General features: G+C 47.8%; 1 protein-coding gene across 4 annotated transcripts in view; it reads right to left on the bottom strand.

Annotated features, from left to right (window-relative positions):
• The window catches only part of ARHGEF2 (Rho/Rac guanine nucleotide exchange factor 2), a 40848-nt gene extending 20248 nt beyond the window's left edge, over window positions 1-20600 (bottom strand). Inside the window, exons 1-5 of one of the 4 annotated variants that reach the window (XM_061183315.1) lie at window positions 20476-20600; window positions 18940-19057; window positions 10512-10629; window positions 9878-9917; window positions 8568-8661 (exon numbers count right to left, since the gene is read on the bottom strand). In XM_061183315.1, coding sequence (XP_061039298.1) covers window positions 8568-8661; window positions 9878-9917; window positions 10512-10575 — 198 coding nt within the window. In that variant the 5' untranslated portion in view covers window positions 10576-10629; window positions 18940-19057; window positions 20476-20600. Of the gene's footprint in view, window positions 1-3332; window positions 3422-3655; window positions 3898-8567; window positions 8662-8850; window positions 8878-9877; window positions 9918-10511; window positions 10630-18939; window positions 19058-20475 lie in introns of those variants that run through there. The other 3 variants (XM_061183316.1, XM_061183319.1, XM_061183317.1) reach the window with 3 other exon arrangements.
• Window positions 20601-20943: the final 343 nt, after the last annotated feature.

Raw genomic sequence — 20943 nt, 5'->3', positions numbered from 1 at the left:
GAAGAGGGGTGCTAAGGACCATAGGGAATAAAGTCGGGCTACCCTCAGACCCAGGGATCCTGGACCCCACCCTAGCCCCCCCTCCACCCGGCCACACCTGTCGGGTCAGGAGAGAAAGACAAGCAGAGACGGAGGGGGGAGTGATGCAAACAGACGGGCATTTGTGCAGGCGAACAATAGCTGTGCCAGGACTCCCTGCCCTCCTGGCACAGGGCAGGCCAGCTGAGTTGGGAGGGGGGCAGCTGCTGCCTGCAGCCCCTCCCCCACCCTCCCCCAAGGAGACATAAACAAACCCAGAAGGGTCCAGCCAGTTCCTCTCAGCCATTTCTCTGACCAGCTCCAGGAACCATGACCAATCTGCTCCCTCAAGCACCTAGATGATACTTCAAAGCACAGACTGAAGCTAAGAATGGAACTACTTCCTCGCATCCAGAGTGCAGTGAGCCCCCTACTTTGGTGACCATAATTCAAAACAGTGACACAGAGCATCTGGGGACAGGCAGACCGACACAGACACACACACACACCAACATACAGGTCATGTGCACGCATGGGATTCATTTCTTCAGATCTGTCCCCTCTCAGACTCCAAGCTCAGGGTTCCGGGGAAGCCAGAGGGACTGAGATTGGACCCCTCTTTAAATCCCTCGGGCAGCCCTGGCAGGTCCTTCTCTAGGCAGCATCCAACCCCCTGCAGTCACTCAGTGACTTCCTTAAGCTTTTGGCTCCCTTCCCCCATCCTTGCTTCTCCCCCTCCCCTCAGCTCTTTCCCTAACCTCCAAGAAAGGCCCCTAGAATCTTTTCCTATTCCCCCAAAAGTCTCAGCCTCCCGGGAGACCCCCAATTCCTCAACTTCCCCCCAACCTGCCAGCACTCTCAGCTCCCTCCAGGGCTCCCCCAGCCCTCTTCTCCGGCTCCAGTTCTAGTCCTGCACACAAAGCCAGCCACCTCTCCAACACTCAGAACAAAGAAACAGTCTCTCTCCTCTCTCCCCACCACACTCCAAATCTGGGGTCCTTGAGATTCCAGGGAGACCCCCCTAGCCTCCAGGGCCATCCCTGATCCTCTGGCCCCTGCTCCCTCCTAGGCAGGAAAGGACCCTTTGTTCTGAGAGAGGAGACAGTTAGGGTTTGGGGGGGGAGGAGGGAGGGAGGAACAGGGGATGAAAGAGAGAAAGGGACCTCTGGGGTTTGGGGCCTATGGAGGTAGGAAGTAGAGCAGAGAGAATGAGGGGGTGGAGGACTGAAGATAGCCTGAAAGAATAGAAATGGAGTGAAAAGAGAGAGGAGGCATGAGGAGGGGGAGCTGCACAGAAAGATTCTAGGAGGGTGGGAAGGAGAAAGGGACAGGTTCGACTTAAATTCCTCCTACTTCAAGGAGGTCCTGGGGAGGAAGGCAAGGAATGGGGAGGGGGTCAGGACATAGCTCTGAACCATCCCCCCAAATAGGTAGCAGGGGAGACCATCTTCCTCAAATTATCTCGTTTCCAGCGGCCCCCCTCTACTTCCCACCGCAGTATAAAAAGAAAGGAGACAGCTGGTGTGCTTGGGGGAGGGGGAAGAGGGGATCCAGGGTTTGTTGGCTAAGAATCAACTCCCCCCTTCTGTAACCACAGCTTTCCGGAGGTGGCCCTCCCCTTCCGACCAGCCCAAACTGACAACCAACCTCCTCCAGTGGCCTCTCTGCCCTCTCAGATCTACCCACTCAGCCCCTCACATCCCCACCCCCAGTCAGATTCCCAACCCCCCCAAAACCAAGGCCAGCCCCAGGACAGAAAAAGCCAAGCTTCTAGATTCCCAGTCCCCCCAACTACCAAAAAAAAAAAAAAAAAAGCATGAGGACCCACGTATCTGGCTCCCCAACTCCTCCCAATAACAGAAAAAGGACCCGAGTATCTACCTTCCCAGAACCCCTGTCTATAGCCCCTCTCCAGGTCTGCCCCTCGCCGGTGCCCCCATGGCTTTCCCTTTTAGGGTGGAACCAAATTTCCGTGGTTTCAAAAAACCTCTCCACCCCCCTTGGCTCTGCTCCAGGGTCTCAGCTCAAACGGTTGAAAAATAAACAGACTTTCATAGCTGGGGCCTGGCCTGGCGCAGGGTTGAGAAGAGCCTGTCTGCCACCCCACTGTTCCACTGCACTTCAGCCATCTCTCCTCTGACCCTCTGTTTGTCTTAAGTCCTACCCAAATCCTCAGTTGCTTTCCTGTTAGCAGAACCTTATCCCAACCCCCTAAGGAAAAGTTCCAGGATGGAACCTCTCCCAACTTAGCCTCTAGATAGGTAGCCAGGCTAGGAGCTAGGAGGGAAGTGTGGGAAGGGGTTTCCACCATCTCTGAGGACTCCGAAAGGGTACTGCTCCCATGCCTGAAGAAGGTGATGGTGATCAGCATAGGCTGCGTGCCAGGGCAGGACACTGGGATTGGAAAGAGGCCAGAGGTTAAACCAGCTATGGACTGGGTCTTGGCCTTTCCCATAATGGGTACAGTGTGGGTGCCTTGAGCAGCTGGGAGGTGCTGTCTGCATGCACCACCTTCCTCCCAGCCCTCATTTATTCACCTACAAGTCAGCTTCATCATTTCTTGGGGGCTGAGGTGTGGAGAGGTCATGGCCTTTGGGAGTGGGCCTGGGTACAAAGGCAGAAATAAAGGATACTTGGAAAGGAGTGGCCAAGAGCTCAAGATGGGGGTGGGGGCTAGGGTAATTATACATCCAGACTCTTGAAATGGTAGGTGAACAGTCCCAAGATAAAGAGTTAAGAGAGCTGGGGTGGGGAGGAGGGATGAGGGCACAGTGCCAAGTGGGTCAGCCTAAAGGTTTCAGGTTGTTTCAGGCTGCAAGGACAAGGAGCTTGGAAGCTGGTGGGGCAAAAAGGGATGGGGGGACCCTCTGTGTTTCAGGAACAGGGGTGCTCTGGGCCCCAAGGATGGAAGAAAAGATCCTAGCTACACAAAGACCTCTGCTCCCTTCACCTGAGGGTGATGGCTTGGGGGGAAGTAAGCCGTCCCTAAGCTGTCCTGACCCCAGTCACCCGCCCACCAGAGAGAAGAACTGAATCACAGCTGGAAAGTCCATCTGCGAGGAGAGGAGGAGCTGACTTTTGTCTCGGAGGGGTGGTGATGGTGGTGGTGATGGTGGGAGGAAGCCGGGAAACCACCCCCTCCCACCCCCTCCGCCGGATGGCGGGGACAAAGAGGGAACGACCAAGCCAGCGACGGCAGAGTGGGGGGATACCGAGAGCAACCCGGTGGGACCCTGGCGGAGGGGGTTCCGGAGAGCTTTCGCCGCCCCCACCCCCCGACACACACACCTCCCTCTTCCTGCTCTGTCCCTTACCGGAGCAACTTTCTTTCACGCGGCCCAAAACACCCGGTCCCGCCAGATCGGAAGCCCCTAAACCCCAGGTCCGCTGGCTCCCGGGATCCCGGCAGAGAATCTGCGCGGAGCTGGAGGCGCGGGTCGCGTCTGCTGCTCCCCCAGCCCCCTCCCCACTCACTCACAGTCCCCACCAACCCCGTCCCGCCGCGTTCCCGGCCGACGCTCCGCCCGATTTTGGCGCCCAGAAAGCAGGCGGGGAGACCCGGGGGCGCTGCGGGTGCCGGGGATCGAAGGGCGCCCTGAGGACCGCGGGCGAGAGGGACAGGGGTTTCAGAGCCCACCTTGCTGGCCAGCTCTTTGCTCCGGTCGATCCGCGCCCGTGTGAGGGATTCGATCCGAGACATAATCCGATGGGAGGGGGGGAGCCCAGGAGGACGCGGCGCGGACCCTGGCGTCCGGCTGTTTTGGGGGGAGGGCGGGGGAGGGGTCCGACCCGCACGCGTCGGTCTTGGGGACAGGAAGTCTGACTCCCCTCGCCCGGCACCCAGCGCCAGTTCCTCAAACCCGAGTCTCCACCCCCGCCCGAGCTCAGGAAGGGGGGAGGCGGGGCGGAGGGAGGGCGGGTGCCGAGCGCCGGACGGGACGCCTCGGTCCGTGGAGGGGTGGCTGGCACGAGTACAGGGGGCCGTGGACTAGCTTGCAGGGCCCCTCTGCCTGTTTGCCCTCCAGCGCCGGGCGCCTCTAACCCCAGACGCCCGCCTCCTGGCTTCGGTTTTCCTAAAACCCACCCTGGCCCGCCTCGCAGCCCTCACCCGACCCCTGGTCTTCCCTTTCCCCTCCTCCTCCCCCTCCGCAGTCCATCAGTCTAGAAAGACCCGCGGGCCGGAGGATTCCAGCCGCCCCCAGCTCTCCAGGGAACCCGGGACCAGTTCCTTCCTGGCCTTCGGGGCCCATCAAAGCAGGCCAGAGCCGCCGACCCCTTTTACGATTGGGGGCAGGCGTGGGGAGAGGGCGGAGAAATCAAAGGGGAACTAAAGGGTGGATCTTTAGAGGGCCTGAAAGGGAAGATTCACTCCTGGAGGTTGAAGAATCTGAGAGGAGAGCATTCTTCCACAAGCCCCCAACTCTCTGGGGCCTTACAAGACCGCCCTCGGCCCATCCTCTTCCCTCCTACCTCTGCCTCCACTGACTACTGGGGTGGTGGAGGGGAGGAATTCGCCACTGTTACAGAAGACTAAAAAGCTGAGGAAGTCCTTCCTTGTGTCTAACCCCAGTTCCCTCAGTTGCAAGTTAGGCCAGAACCAAAAGACCAGCAACCAGCCTTCCCCAGTCAGGGACAGTTGGAGTATGGCCAGTCTCTCCACAAGAAGAAGGGGTGGAGTGGGACATTCTTTCTGGACACTTTGCCCCAGCCTGAGGCAACCTCCACCTTTTGGGGAAAATTCCTCCTCCACTCTAATTATAATCACTCACATTGAAGTTCATTTCTGCCTCTCAGGGTCTCCCATGTCTCTGGGAGAAACAGAAGTATAGAGTCCTGGGACAGAGCATCTTACGTTTGCAGGGTCCTGCCTGATTTCTGGTCCCCAAAGGTGTGGAGGAAGGAGGGAGGGAGAGGAGGCCCAACCCAGACCCAGCGGCTCCCTGCCCGGTTTCAGCAGCAGGGCCTGGCTGCAGGTTTCAAGCCCAGCTCAGCACTCTTGTAGGTGCCAATTTTAGCCTCTGCCACTATTTTGGGCTCCACTGCCTTACCACTGGCTGAGCTAGTTGGGCTCCTCACCACCACACTGCTCCTCTGGCTTCCCCTCCTGCCTAGCAACTCCTTCACCTCCTTCTTCACCCATTCCCCTGTTTAGGATCCTTATATAGCAAAGACCAGAAAAAAAGGAGAGAAAATAACCATGCCCAGCTCTAGGCTGGATGGAAATTAGAAAGCAGAAAGGACTTTCCCAGGGCCATGAGGGAGGCTGACTTCTCCAGGCTTGTACCTGCAGGGGAGACCTACAGGAAGGCCCTAGGAACTCCCCCAAACCAGCAGTCTTGAGGTTCCTGGGCCCAGAACCCCAGACTTACCTCCCCCCAGTGGGCAGCCAGGGCTGAGGAATGTACTAAATTTAAAAACAGACCGCCAGAAGCCAGAATCCTGGCCTCAGGGCTCCACCCACTAGGGGCCCTGAGACAAGGGGTAGGCTGAGACCTCGGCTTTTCTCCCAGGCCTGGGGTGGGAGGGTGTTTCAAGCTAAGGATAGAATCTTAAAGGGCCAAACTCCAGTCTGGATACCCAATAATCCCAGGACCTGAATCCCAGAGTTATCTGAAGGATCTCAGTCCCCAAACTCAACGTAGACAGTCTCTATGAAAGGAGAGGACTTAATCTTCCAACCCTCTTCTGTCTCCTACCCCAATCTTCAATATACTTTCCACCCATCTGCTCTTTGTTACCCTGCCTCTCACCCTATGCCCTCTTCTTCCTCTTAAGAGATGAGTAGTAAGGAAGGGGACTTGCGGGGTGGGTAAAGGAAACCGGTCTACCTTTAAGAACACCTGTGCTTTTAGTGAGCTAGGCCTGCAGCTTGACTTAATTTCCATTTTCTGTATCCTCTGGAACAGTGAACCCTTCTCCTTTCTCCTTGGCATCCCCTGCCCCTTCCAAACCATTTTCATCCCAATCCCTGCTCCTCCTATCCAGTGATGCCGCCCAGATTTTCAGAAATTATATTTTTAGATACACAAAAACAAAAGCCAACCCTAATTTCTGCCAGAATCTAAAAGTAGCCACCACTTTCTTTAGCTCATTTAACTTGACAGATATGTCCCCCACATTTCAGGAGTAGGGAGGCCATCCCAGGGAAGAATCTGGTTGTCAGGGTCTTGGCCAGTAGGTGAGCAGAGAAAGCCACAGGGATACCTGGGCCCAAGTCCTACAGTGCCCAGGAGGAGGTTTGCTTTTCTTCTTATTACTTTGGACCTTGTGTATTCTGGGAGCAGATGATTAAGGCATTATTGACTCCAATGGCCATCCATCAGAAATGGTGGAAGAAGCGAAGAGAGGGGATAAACTGTTACGTAGGTTTACTGACAGAAGCAGAGACAACAATATATAGTCAAGGCTCTAGGTTTGTAATACAGCTCCACCTTTTGCCAACTGTGGGATCTTGGGCAAGTAACCTAGGCTCTAAGTTATCTTGTCTATGAAACAGAGATTAAGGGGCTTCCCTGGTGGTGCAGTGGTTAAGAATCCACCTGCCAATGCAGGGGACATGGGTTCGAGCCCTGGTCCAGGAAGATCCCACATCTGCGGAGCAACTAAGCCCGTGCGCTACAACTACTGAGCCTGTGCTCTAGAGCCTGCGAGCCACAGCTACTGAAGCCCGCACACCTAGAGCCCATGCTCTGCAACAAGAGAAGCCACTGCAGTGAGAAGCCTGCGCACCTCAATGAAGAGTAGCCCCGGCTCGCCACGACTAGAGAAACCCCGCACATGGCCAAGAAGACCCAATGCAGCCAAAAATAAACAAATAAGTTATTAATTAATTTTTAAAATAATAACAAATGTAAATAAGAGCTTTAAAAACAAAACACAGAGATTAAAATATTTATCTTTGCCAGAGTGTTATAAGAATTAAATGAGATGACCTCTGTAAGTGTTTTGTCAACTCTACAATGCTAGTCAAATAGGAAGGAATAAGCTACTTCCTTCTCTCACTGCTTGACTGAGCATCTCTCCACCCCCACCCCTGGTGTTTACCTGCTAAGGGCCCCTATCCTGAGCTGGGAGGAGGGGGAAGAAGAGATTTAGTGACTCAAGCACACACATTCATGAGGGTGGAAGCAAGATGGACCAGGAGATGACAGAGAGGGAAACAGGAAGACAGAACAAGAGTCCTAGTAAGGAAAGGCGACTGGGACAATGTCCTGACGACGCTAGCTCTTTCCTGCTGGCTGTCTGGGCTTCAGTCTCTGCCCACTTTCTCCTTCATCCCCTCACCAAACTGCTAGGCCAAGGGCGGGCAAATGCAGACCAACTGGGATCTGGATGGCCCCTAGACAGCACCGACTTCCTCTACCATTCCCACTGCAGGAAAAGAGCGTGATTCTGCTGTCAGACTCTCCTACCCTGAACAGAGAGGCTGTGGGGAGAGGGAGTCAGACCCAAGGTCTGGGTGTTGGCTTTGTTCTCTAGAGAGCTCTGCTCCCCCCCACGGGAGAGAAGAAGCCTCACTGTGCCCACCTCGCCCTGCTCTCAGACTGCCTGATCTCACGCTTCAGCTCCCCGCCTGTGGCAACGAGAAGGGGCTGAGAACCTGATTCTTTTTCTGCCCTCCCTGCCCACCCAGAGGAAGGAGAATCCTGGCTGAAAGGCTGGCAGAGAAGAGAGCGCTGGCATTGCCGGCGGGGCCAGGAGGAGCCCAGGTAACCTTACTGGGTGAGAATCCCGTGGTGCTTCCAGGTGAATCTGATGATGTCTTGCCTGGAGTTTCTCCCAATGTTCAGGAGCCACCCCGGTGGGAAAGTACATGCATGCTTGGGGAAGCCAGGAGAGGAAAAGGGGGGAATGGCTCATTCTGCCAGTAGATGAAGAGAGTGGAAATGAATTCAAGCAGCAGGCAGAGCTCCTAGTTTCACCAGAGCCGGGGGGATGGTAATAAGGAAGAGAGCAACGTGCCTTCACCTTCCTGGGGTCGGAACTGCACGTGGCCCCACTGGTACGGTGTGCATGCGCTTCCACAATCATACACTTTCCTGGCTTCCACTCTGCCTATGGTCTCATTTCAACTTCTTCAGCTGCCATATCCACCCATAAAATTATGAGTGTAAAAGCACTTTGCAAACCCGAATACTCTCTGAAGAAGTAAAAAGTATTGCTATAATTATTATGATTATTATGCCCGATGGTTAAGATTTCGGCTGCCCACCTCTCAGCTATGTGGGGTCTCCAGAGAGGGAGGGCTAGGCCACTCCTCAGCTTCTGAGGCTCCTGGCCCATCTCCCCTTCCAGCTGTCTACAGCTGGCTGCTAAGCTGGAGACACAGGGAAAGCAGAGGAAAGGTGATTTACTGGGACAGAAGGAGGAAGACTGGGAGACATACCATGTTCCCTTAAAACTTGAACCATTGCCCTGAGTCTCTGCCTAGCAGGGGAAGCTGGGGAGGGGAGCGGACGGGTAGGGGGAGGGGAGCGGACGGGGATGGGGAGGGGAAGGGAACTGGGGAGGGCAGTGGGTCCCGGGCCTCCTGCTTCCCCAACTCCTACCTTGGCCTTTCCGGTCATGCCCAAGATGAAGCTGAGGGTCCGTCGCAGGGAGGAGCCTGCCCAGGTGCCTGAGCCCCCTTCCAGTTGGCTGCAGCTGCAGAGAGAAAAAGAAGAGGTGAAGAGATGGAGACGGAGCTGGAAAAGAACAAGATACTCCCAGAGATATGGTGGATGAAGTGCCATGACCAGGGGAGAGAGAATGGGAAGATCCAGGGGAAAGACTGAGAGAAGGGTGAGGAAGAGAGAGGAAGGACTCAGGAGAAAGAGGCTCCCACTCCCCTACCTCCTGGGATTTCCTAGATATGGTCACTACAGTTTCCCAGGCCCTTCTATTTATGAGGAAAACTCCAGGCTCCTCCCAGATAAATACAGACTCCCCCTTCCTACCTAATCCAGGCCCAATCTCCTCTTTCATGCTGCTTCCCAACGGAAATGATACGGGGAGGGGGGCTCTCCAAGGGGACGTTTTCCCCTCACAAAACAAGAGTCCTGTGTACGACCCTCCCTGCTGTTTGGAAAGGGCCTCTGGGCCTAACGCCAATAAGGACTGAATTTCCTGGGATTTCATCAGCCCCATCCCATGAGCTAATCCCAAACCCAGAGCCAGGAGGATGTGTCAGCTAGAGATTTTCAGGACCACAAATCAGAGCTTGATATCTTAAAGGGCCCATTACTAGCTCACACACCCACACTGTCTTAGAGGGCTGACCCACTCTAATCAGGCTTCAGCTGTAGGAGCCAAATAAACAGGTGCTGATTTTGCATGCTTATTTACATAGATACTATGTAAATCTCCCAGCCTCCACCTCGATTCCTGAACAATATGCCTTCAGCCCCTGCCCTCTCCCCTTGGGGCGCTACAGCCCGTGCCCAGCTCTCCTCAGGGCCACTCCCCATTGGTCGATTATCTCAGCTATCCAAAGCTGATCCATGGTCCTTGGTCACCGTCTCTCCCTAAGATTGTGCAGCAGCCAATCTGCCTGCTCACTTTTCTGACACTGACAACAGCAGTCAACCTCCACTCTCTTATTTAACAGACACCCTGGGGTCTATATACTCCTTTTCTTTCCCTGATTTCTTCTTCATCCCATGGAGCTACCGGGAACCTTCTTAGCCTTCCCCAGCCAATGAGAAGAAGGGGAATTCTATGCAGCGCAGGTAGAAGGATATTTGGAGGTCTTTCATAAGAAACGTTCAGGGGAACAATGTTTCAGGAAACAGAGACCCTTGGGGCTACAAAACCCATGGCCCAGTGCCATTGTCCCTCCCCCATCTAGGGCTTTGAAGGGCTCTGTGTCCCCCAAACTCACCTTTGGCTGAGGTCAGCGGCAGAGGACTGGGACAAATTCCCTGCCAACACAAAAGGAGACGTGAGGTGTCCAGCTAAAGCCAGACAAAGGCGCCCAGGGCTGCCTCCCCAACCCCCTCCACCTGGATCAGGTTCCCAAGCTGCAGGTGCTTGTGACGCCATTCCTGAGGGCGGGCACTGGGGAGTAGGGAAGGAGGGCGGCGTCTGAGCAGAGCAGAGCTGAAGAACTTAGGAGCCAGGGTAACAGAGCACCGGCGTTGTGTGGAGAGGGGGCTGAGAGGCCAATGTCTCAGTTCCTTTTCAGTGAATGGCGAGGGCAGAGGATTCACTCTGAGCTCGCAATGCCTCTTCTTGATGACAAGGTATGTTGCGGATACCTGTCCTCCATCTCTGGTGACAGCGGAAGCTAGAGAGCCTCTCTCTGTCCTATGTCCTCCTTCATTGGAAGGAGAGCCTCAGAATACCAAAGTCCTGAATTCGGATCTCTCATTTGAATAAAGGCATTTTGGGGTTTCCAAGGGTGTGTGGTTAAACATAATGCAGGACATCTGGACCCTAAACAGCTGGCTCTGAGGAGTGGGGTGAGACAGGCAGAGGAAGCGGCCACCACTGCTTTGCTCCCCACTTTTACTCACCAGCTGGATCTGAGCAGCCCAAGAAGTAATTGATGCCACTCATGGATACAGACTTGGAAAGCATGCCAGTGGCCGAGTGGTCCAAAAGGCCAGCAGGTGGGTGACAGGAACGCTGACCCTAGAATCATGTTGAGAATCCTCATGCAAAGGTCAGGCTTCATCCATCTTCCCCCCCAGGCTCTTCACTTTCCCACAGCAAAGCCCTTCTTCAAGGCCTTCAGGCCTTCTACCCCTCCCCACTACCCATATCTGGAACATTCCACTTGAAATAGTTGAGAAGTTATTCCTGCTATTTAGCAGTCATCACTCTGTTGCAGCTCAAACCCAGGCTGCCTTAATATAGAAAATATCTTAGAAAAGATTTACCCTGAATCGTTTCCAGAGATGACAAACTCAATATATAGAGGTCAGGCAGGTAATGAAAAAACAAACACACACACAGAAAAACTGGGGCAGTCTGGGTTTAAAACAATAGGGAGTAGAAATATTCATAAACCGCACACCCAATCTTTCGACAATCGCTTTTTTTTCTGAAGCCTACATGGAGCATTACAAAAACTGGCTACATATCAGTCCATAAGGCAAAATTTAACACATTTCAGATAACCTCTATCAGAGAGATCATAGGAAACAACCCAGAAATCCCTTTTCAGTAGCTTGGATAAACAATCTGTGGTATATTTATATATAGAAGCATTATTCAACATTAAAAATGAACAAACTACAGTTCACCCAAAAATATGGATGAATCTCATGAAAGAACGAAGACACAAAAGATTTATATACTTTGTGGTTACATTCATATAAAGTTTAAGACAGGCAAAACTAATTGATATTGTTTAGAGATACACATAAAGGTGGTAAATCTATAGGGAAAATCGATCTCAAAAGTCAAGAAAGTGGTCCTCTCTGCCAGGAGGGAGAGGTTTATGAATGGGGAGGGACACGGGGGCTTCTGGGTTTTGGTGGTACTCTATTTTTTTTTAACCTGGAGTAGTTACATGGTTGTTTGCTTCCTAATTATGCATTACGTTGTACATATAAGTTTTATACACTTCTCTGTATCTATGTTATATTTCAAATTTTTATTTTAGTTTTAAAAAAATCTCCATAGATTTAGAAATTTTAGGGGGCTTCCCTGGTGGTGCAGTGGTTGAGAGTCTGCCTGCCAATGCAGGGTACGCGGGTTCGGGCCCTGGTCTGGGGGGATCCCACATGCCGCGGAGCAACTGGGCCCGTGAGCCACAATTACTGAGCCTGTGCGTCTGGAGCCTGTGCTCCACGACAAGAGAGGCCGCGATAGTGAGAGTGGCCTCCGCTTGCCACAACTAGAGAAAGCCCTCGCACAGAAACTAAGACCCAACACAGCCATAAATAAATAAATAAATAAATAAATAAATAAATAAATAAATAAATAAATAAATTTAATACTTGCTACTCTAACTAGCTCCTCTGACATCTCTCTGTATTCACTATAAAAAAAAAAAAAAGAAAGAAATTTTAAAACGCCCTTCTAAATAAACTTACTGGTCAAAGAAGAAATCATTATGGGAATTTAAAGATATTTTATAACAACAATAATGAAAATACTACTCAACAAAACCTGTGGGAGATGGCCAAAATGTATCTCAAGGGTAATTTGTCGATTTAAAATGCTTAACTGAAAAATTTTTGAACTGAAAATTAATGAGCTATGCCAGCTTAAAAGGTTAGAAAAAGAACAACAAAACAAACCCAAAGTAAATAGAAGAAAGGATATGATAAAGATAAAAGCAGAAATCAATGAAGTAGTAACAAATGAAATAGGATCAATAAAGCCAAGAGTTGATTTTAGGAACAGGCAAATAAAATAGACAAACCTTTGATAAGGGTGATGCACAAATAAAAGTAGAATGAAAGAGTGGACCTAACTACAGAAACAGTAGTGACTAGAAAGATAATGCTATCTACAACTAAATGCCAGTAATTTTGAAAATGCAAACAAAATAGATAAATTCTTTAAAAAAACAAATATATATAACTTACCAAAACTGAATCTAGAAGAAATAGAAAGTCTGAATGGTCCTATTAAAGAAATGGAATCAGTAGTTAATCTTTCTATAAACAAAACAAAACACACCAGGCCAAAACAGTTTTATAGTCAAGGAACAGAGCTTTCAAGGAATAGATCACTGAAATCTTATACAAACTCTTCCAAAGAATAGAAAACAAAACCAAAAACTTTCCAACTCTTTCTATAAGGCAAGTATAACCTTGATTCTTAAACTACACACAGACCATATGACAAAGGAAAATTATGGCTCAATCTCTCTTATGAAAAGTACAAAAATTCCAAACAAAATATTAGCAAACTGTAATAGATTTTAAATAGCCACAAATTATTTGCAGCTCCTACAATCAAGAAGGAGTCTATTTCTTCACTCAGTCACAGGCTGGCCTGTGACTTATTACAATGAATAGAATGTGGCAGAAGTAGCATGATGTGATTTTTTGAGCCCACACCTCAAGAAAACTTAAAGCTTCCACTCATGCCCACTTGGAATGCTATTGCCACGTGAACCAGCCCAAGCCTAAGCCTTCTGGAGAAGCCATGTGGATGAGAACCAAAGTATCACAACAGGCAACCTGCCAACCCACAGGCATGAATATGGCTGTCCTTGACCATCAGCCCTATTCAGCCACCAGACAACTACGGCCACATAAGTGAGTCTAGGTGGAGCCAGCAGAAGAATACCTAGCTGAGCTCAGTCCAAATTAACCACCCATAGAACTGTGAGGGGGAAAAAAAGGTTGTTGTTTTAAGCCACTAAGTTTGGGGCTGATCTTTTATGTAGCAATAGATAATTGATGCCACAAATAAAATCCAGCAGTGCATAAAAAAGATAATCAATCCATCATGAAAAAGTCAGACTTATTCTAAAAATATAAGGGTGGTTTAAGATGAGGAAAATCTTTAAATGTAATTTACCTCAATGACATATTAAAAGAGAAAAAACATAACCAACTCAGTAAAAGCAAAAAAATCATAGGATAAAATCCAACACTCACTCATGGTAAAACCAAAGACCTGGCAGTTACAAATGGAAGGAATCTTCCTTAACTGGATAGAGTATCTTTTAAAACCTTACAGCCAAAAATCGATTTCAATGGTGAAACATAAGATGTACTCCCTCTAAAATCAGAAACAAGACAAGGATAGCCATTTCTGTTCAGCACTGCAATAGAGCCCTAGCCAAGCACACACAGTAGGGCAAGAAAAAGAAATGAAAGAAATAAATATTGAAAAAGAAGAAAACAAAGTTCATTTAAAGATGACATATGGGCTTCCCTGGTGGCGCGGTGGTTAAGAATCCGCCTGCCAATGCAGGGTGACACGGGTTCAAGCCCTGGTCCGGGAAGATCCCACATGCCGCGGAGCGACTAAGCCCGTGCGCCACAGCGACTGAGCCTGCGCTCTAGAGCCCGTGAGCCACAACTACTGAGCCCGCATGCCACAACTACTGAAGCCCGTGTGCCTAGAGCCTGTGCTTCGCAACAAGAGAATCCACCACAATGAGAAGCCTGCACACCGCAAGGAAGAGTAGCCCCCGCTCGCCGCAACTAGAGAAAGCCCGCGCGCAGCTACGAAGACCCAACGCAGCCAAAAATAAAAATAAATAAATAAAATTTTTTTAAAAATAAAAAAAAATAAAATAAAAATAAAGATGACATAATTGTCTACTTAGAAAAGCCAAAAAAAATCCACAGACAAATTGTTATAACTGAAAAAAAAGAGTTTAACAAGGTAAATAACTATAATTAATTAAATTGCATTTCTATAAACCAAAAATAATTATAAAATGTAATTAATGTAATTTAAATATAAGAAAGCATTTATAATAGCAACAAAATATATAAGGCACATAGAAATAAATCTAATAAAGATTGACAAGACCTGTATGAAGGAAACTAATACTCTTTTTTTTTAGAAAGCCTAACAAAATAGAGATATTATTTTTCATTGATAAGAAGACTCAATATCAGAAAGAAGTCAATTTTTCCTAAATTAATCTTTGAATTCAGTACAACCTCAGTCAAAATTCAGCAGAATTTTTCATCTTTAGAAATTGATAAGCTGATTCTAAAATTCACATAGAAGTGCAGAGACTTCCCTGGTGGTTCAGTGCTTAAGAATCTGCCTTCCAATGCAGGGGACGCGGGTTCGATCCCTGGTTGGGGAACTAAGATCCCACATGCTGCAGGGCAACTAAGCCTGCGCATCACAACTACTGAGCCTGTGCACTCTGGAGCCCGCGCGCCACAACTAGAGAATCCTGCATGCTGCGACGAAGATCCCACGTGCTGCAACTAAGACCTGATGCGGCCAAATAAATAAATATTTTAAAAAATAAATAAAATAAAATTCACATAGAAGTGCAAAGGACCTAGAATAGCCAAGATAATCTTAAAGAAAAATAATAAAGTTGGAGGACTTAACACTACTACATTTTTAAGACTTACAATAAAGCCACATTAATTAAGATAATGTGATACTGGCATAAGAATAGACAAATAGATCAATGGAACAGAGAACAGTCCCCAGAAATAGACTCACACAAATATAGTCACTTGATTTTCAACAAAGTCACCACAGCAATTCAATGGGGAAAGTAAGTTTTTTAATGAAGCAACTGGATATTTACATGGGGAAAAAACCAAAACCTTGATTTCTCCCATACACAAGAACCTAGATAAATCACAGACCTAAACACGAAAGCTAAAACTATAAAGCTTCTAGAAGAAAATATCGAAGAAAAATCTTCGCATTCTTGGGGTAGGCAAGATTTCTTAAACATGACCAAAAGCATTAACCATTAAAATAATCAATAAACTGGACTTCATCTAAATTAAAAACTCATGCTTATTAAAATACACAATTAAAGTAAAAATGCAAGTCAAAGACCCAGAGACGATACTCACAATACATATATCTGACAAAGGACTCAGATCCAGAATATATAGAGAACTCTTACAAATCAATAAGAAAAAGACAAGCTGTTTTACAAATTGAGCAAAAGACTTGAACAGACATTTCACAAAAGAAGATATTCAGATGGTCAATGAGAATATGAAAAGGTGCTCAAGAAAAATTTTCAACAGGGACATGCAAATTAAAACCAAAATGAGACAATTCTAAAACACCCACCAGAATGGCTAAAATTAAAATCTTGACAGTAATAACTTATAATAGAAAAGAATCTGAAAAAGAATACATATATATATGTATAACTGAATCACTTTGCTGTACACCTGAAACATTGTAAATCAGCTATACTTCAATAAAAATTTTTTAAATTTTAATTTAAAATCTTGACAAAAAAAGTATAATATACCTAAGAATACATCTAATATATATCCACAAACTCTGTATGGAAAAAAATTGATAAAACTTTATTAAAAGACATTAAATGAAGAAGTATACTATTTTCATGGATGGGTAGGAAGAAGCAATACTGTAAAGATGTCCACTTTCCCTAAATTAATCTTTAGAGTCAATGCAACTCCAACTAAAATCTCAAAAGTTTTTTTTAATACATGTTTTGTATGTATGTTATACTTCAATAAATATGTTCTTTTTAAATTAAGAAACTCTGTTTCTTTAAAGACACCATAGGAGAAGGAAAAGACAAACCACTTTTCTCAACCTTTGAGAAAAGATCATTGCAACACATATAACAACAAAGGATTAGTATTCAGAATATGTAAAGAACACATTCAAAACAATAAAGAAAAAAACCCTCAAAGAATCCAATAGAAAACTGGGCAAAAGACATGAAGAGGAATTTCACAGAAGAGGAAACACAAATGACCAAGACACATATAAAAATTGCTCAATTCCATTTGTAATAAGGATAATTCAAATTAAAACCACAATGAGATTTATAACCACTAGATTGGCAAAATTAAGAAATCAGATGACTCCAAGTGTTGGAAAGCATGTGGATCAATGGGAACTCTTATATACTACTGATGTGGGTGGAAACAGTTTGCCATTATCTTATAAAAATGAACATCTGTGTACTCTATGACCCAACAGTTCTACTCCAAGGTATATACCCCAGAGAAATTCTTGCAAATGAGCACCAGAAGATGGATAAAAGGATGTTCATAATGACACTTCATAATAGTAAAGAATGGAAATTATCCAAATGTCCATCAGCAGAAGATTGGAATGAAAATAATTACCTATAACTATTTGCAACACATGGATAAAAATTAGAAACAGAATGCTGAGTGAAAATGCAAGTTATAGAAAATATTGTACAATATAACATCATTGTTTTTAAAGTCAGAAACAAACAAAAAAGAAATAATATATCATTAGGTAATGCTTTGTGTTAAAACTATTAAAAAAAAAAGTAAATGAGTGATTAAGAAAATTCAAGATAGTGATTACCTCTGGTGGGAAGGCAAGGGAATAAGAGAAGAGAGGAAGACATAAGTAAAGATAAATGTACTGGTGATATTCTAGTTCCGGAGATGGATGGGTGATTGATTAGTCATTCATTTCTAAATATTATATTTATGACAAATGGAAAAATACAATAGAGAGTACTAGCAACTCTGGCAAACTGGAGGGTACAGCTCCCATCTAAGGACATCTGAATTTTGGAAAGTGTAAACACCATGCTGGCCAAACAAAATAAATTTTGAGCTAGACTTGGCTTGGCTTTCAAACTAGTCTGAAAGCCCCAGTCTAGTTTAATGAATCTCAGACTTTTAGTCTGTGGACTTTGCTGAAGACTTATACCTATTTGCTGCTGCAGGAAGACACAAAAAACCCCAAACATACAGACAAGGAGAAACTTAAGGGAAGTGCTTAAAGATTAGGTGAAGAGAGAAGAGGAATCAGAACAGGAAGGCATAAAAAGAGAAGAAAAAAAAAAAAAAAAACCACTAGAGAAGGAGGGAAAGAAGAAGACATATAATACCAAGAAGGGGGAAGCAGGGAGAAGAGAGAGGTGGAAGAGAGAGAAAGAAGTACAAAGGAATGGAGGGGAGATGAGAAAAAATAAACCGTTATCTCCTGTGTGCTAGCCTCTGTACTGGGCACTTCAACACTTTTTTTTTTCATCTAATAATCACAACTTTAAAAGACAGTTTTTAGTATCCTGATTTTCAGAAAGCTGAAATAAATTGTTCAACTAGGAGCAGTGTGACTCCCAAATCCTGTTTTCTACCATACCACATTGAATCAGATGTGAGGGAAGACCTACAGAGATGCTGATGGAGAAAAGTGGGAGCTGGGAGAAGATGGGTTTTTCTGCTTCCCTGACAGGCTGTAACAGCCCCCTCTTCTCAGCCTCTCTCCCAAACCACAGGCACTTGAACAATGAGGCCGGGTGGGTACCCCTGGCCAGTTAGAGGATGTGCTGGAGGGGGGGTAACCTTAAGTCACTGGGCTTGAGACAGTTCCATGTACAGCTGTCCCTCATTATCCATGAGGGATTGATTCCAGGATCCTGTGGATACCAAAAGCTGAGGATGCTCAAGTCCCTCACATAAAATGGCATAATACTGAAATTTGCATATAACCTGTGTGCATCCTCCCATATACTTTAAATCATCTCTAGATTAATTGTAATACCTAATGTAATATAAATGCCATGTAAATAGTTGTAAACACAGTGTAAATGCTATATAAATAGTTGCCAGCATGAGGCAAATTCAAGTTTTGCTTTTTGAAAATTTCTGGAATTTTTTTTCAAATGTTTTTGATCCATGGTTGGTTGAATCCATGGACGCAGAACCTATGCATACAGAGGGCTGACTGTACTCAGGGACTCTTAGCTAGCAAACCCAGTGATGTCTCTAAAAGCTTCGCGTATCCTCAGTGGTCTCTGGGTCCTGGTTTGAGATCTTCCCTGTGATGTTCCCTTAAGCCAGAAGGCTGAGCAATCTCTATATCCTTTCTCACTTGATAATCCTATGATTATCTTGTTAGAGAACTATTGTGCTTCAGGGTACCAGATGCCTAGTTTCATCCTACAAATAATAAGTTCATCTCCAAATCTGAGAAATGTGGGGTCCACAGAAAGAAGTAGTTATAACACCAAGGGGAGCAGGGACCTTTTAATGAGAGAGGAACAGAGATACCCACATCAACACAGAGACACAGACACAGAAAGGAAGGCACAGAGAGTCTCAGAGAAAGAGACAGAGGCAGGACACCAAGAGTGGGGGACAGAGCATACAGACCCAGGGAAGCAGACAGAGGGGTAGAGACACCAGATTCAGATTCCATCAGATGGAGTCAAAGTGATGCCTGGGCACAGAGAGACCCAGCAGCTTGCAGAACAGAAGAGGCACAGAGTGGTGGTTGGACAGGCAAAGGGGCAGGAGAGGGGGAGGAAGGTGGTAGCTTCCATGGGGATTTGTCTATCCATACCACGCAGGAGGGTTGGCCACCTTGGTGCTGCAGTTCCAGAAAGGGGTCCAGTTCCTCTTGGCTCTGCAGTAAGGGGGGCTCCTGGGAGCCCACACATCCCGATGCCTGCAGTTTGTTCCTGAAACACACATTGCCACCACTGCCCTCCGGTCCCAGTGGCCTGTGACAGGCACCAGGGAGGAACACCGCCTCAGCCCAGTCCTGTTGCTTGCCCCCAGCCCAGCCCTTCCTGTTAGCCTAGGCGCAGGCCAGACCCAAACTGACTTCCCTTTGGGGCTGTGCTTTGGCAAAACTGTGGCGCTGGCTTCAGGCAAGGGTGACCCCTGCTGGTCAAAGGACAGTACTGCCCTCCAGAAAACAGCCAGCGTTCAGCAGGGAGGGAAAGGAAGGGTAAGCTGCATTCTTGCTCTTTGCCTGGTTTCTGATGCTAACCTTAGCTCCTACTAAGATAAATGGTGTGCCCAGGGCTCCCTTTCTTCTCTACCCAAGGGTCAAAATTAGTGCCTGATAGTGAAAGGTGACATCTGGAAGACCCTGAGATAGAGTCGGCACCACATAAAGCGTACTCAGGGCATCTCTGCCTTAGATTAGCTGCTCTTAGGAAGGTGCCATGAGTCCTGCGGACAAGGCTTCTCGCCCAAGTTCCCTCCCAAGCCAGTTCAGGGACAAGGTCCTCTCCCCTCACACAGCCCAGCCAGCCCTGCCTAGGAGCTAGAGAAGCTTGGTCTACTCACCAGAGCTAAGAGAACTTGTCCAAGGGGACCATTGTCAAAGCAGAGAGACAGGGCCCTTCCACGGCTAGCAGGCCCTCACAATGACCACTCACACTGAACTCTTCATGCTGACTCCCGGACCTTCTCTTTCTGGCTTCCTCTGTCTTTGGGGATATGGTCAGTGATTTTCCAGGAGAGGGGAAGAGCTGGGTCCCTCTCTTCTGGTCTGCCAAGCATATGCGGACACCTGAGCAAGAGCAGTTCTTCCCCCATTGTAGGGCTGGCCTATGATGTCTAAATATCTTGGGCCTGCCTCAGCCTGGATCCAGCAGGCAGGGAGCAATTTGGGGAAGGGGGCCAGGTTCCATGCCCCAACCCTGGGAGCACTTCTCTCAAGAAACCTCCCAAAGTTCTCCGGGCCTCAGTTTCCTCATCTGTAAAACGAGGTGATTGGGCCATATGATCCCTGAGTCCCTTCCAGCTCTGACACTGTTGTATGGTCCTAAGAAACCCAAGTGGGAGGTGGAGGCAATAAGACCTGAGTGTCCCGCTACTCACCTCACCTCCATACCTCTCCCTCTCCATTCTCACCCACCTGCCCTTGAGACCAGGTAGAAAGAAGGAGCTAGGACTACTAGGGAGAGCCACATTTTGAAAGGCAGGGTCCACCCTCCCCAAAGGCCCGCAACAGGCCTGGGTTCGGATTCTCCAGGGAAGAGACTAGGGGCCCAGGTCTCTTCAACTCCTGTCATTCCTTTCCAACCACTTCTCCTAGGTCTAGGACTTGACAGAAGGAGAGACAGGAGGTCCCCTGGTGTTTTACCTGCTCAGTGGATCCTGGAGCTCCTTGCCCGGCCCCCAACTATGTCTTTTGAAGGGGTCGTAGTTGTGACTGTGGGCACGGAAAGCCCTTGACCTTCGGAGGGGTACAGCGTGGAAGCCATCTCCCTCTTTCTTTTCTCCCTCCTCCTCCTCTTCTTCATTCTCCTCCAGCTGCTCTCTGGACTCGACCACAGACAGGCAGCGGCGAGTGTGGCCTTGGGGCACCAGGTCTCCACCTGTGAGGAACACCTCTGGGACGTCTTTGTTCATGGGAGGCACACACAGGCCAGTCTGAATCAAGAAGACAGAGAATGGTGAGTTCTAGAATTCTGGAATTTGGAACTAGAAATGTGTCACAGTCAGCCAGGCCTAGAGCATCCCTTTACCAAGGCACAGAATTGGAGGATGACTGGCTCAAGATCACACGAGGAATTATCTGCAGAGTCAAGCAGAGAACTTGGGTTTTCTG

Source organism: Eubalaena glacialis, chromosome 3 (assembly GCF_028564815.1).
Source record: "Eubalaena glacialis isolate mEubGla1 chromosome 3, mEubGla1.1.hap2.+ XY, whole genome shotgun sequence".
In the NCBI taxonomy this organism is placed as follows: domain Eukaryota; kingdom Metazoa; phylum Chordata; class Mammalia; order Artiodactyla; family Balaenidae; genus Eubalaena; species Eubalaena glacialis.
This window is presented reverse-complemented; position numbering and strand designations above follow the sequence as displayed.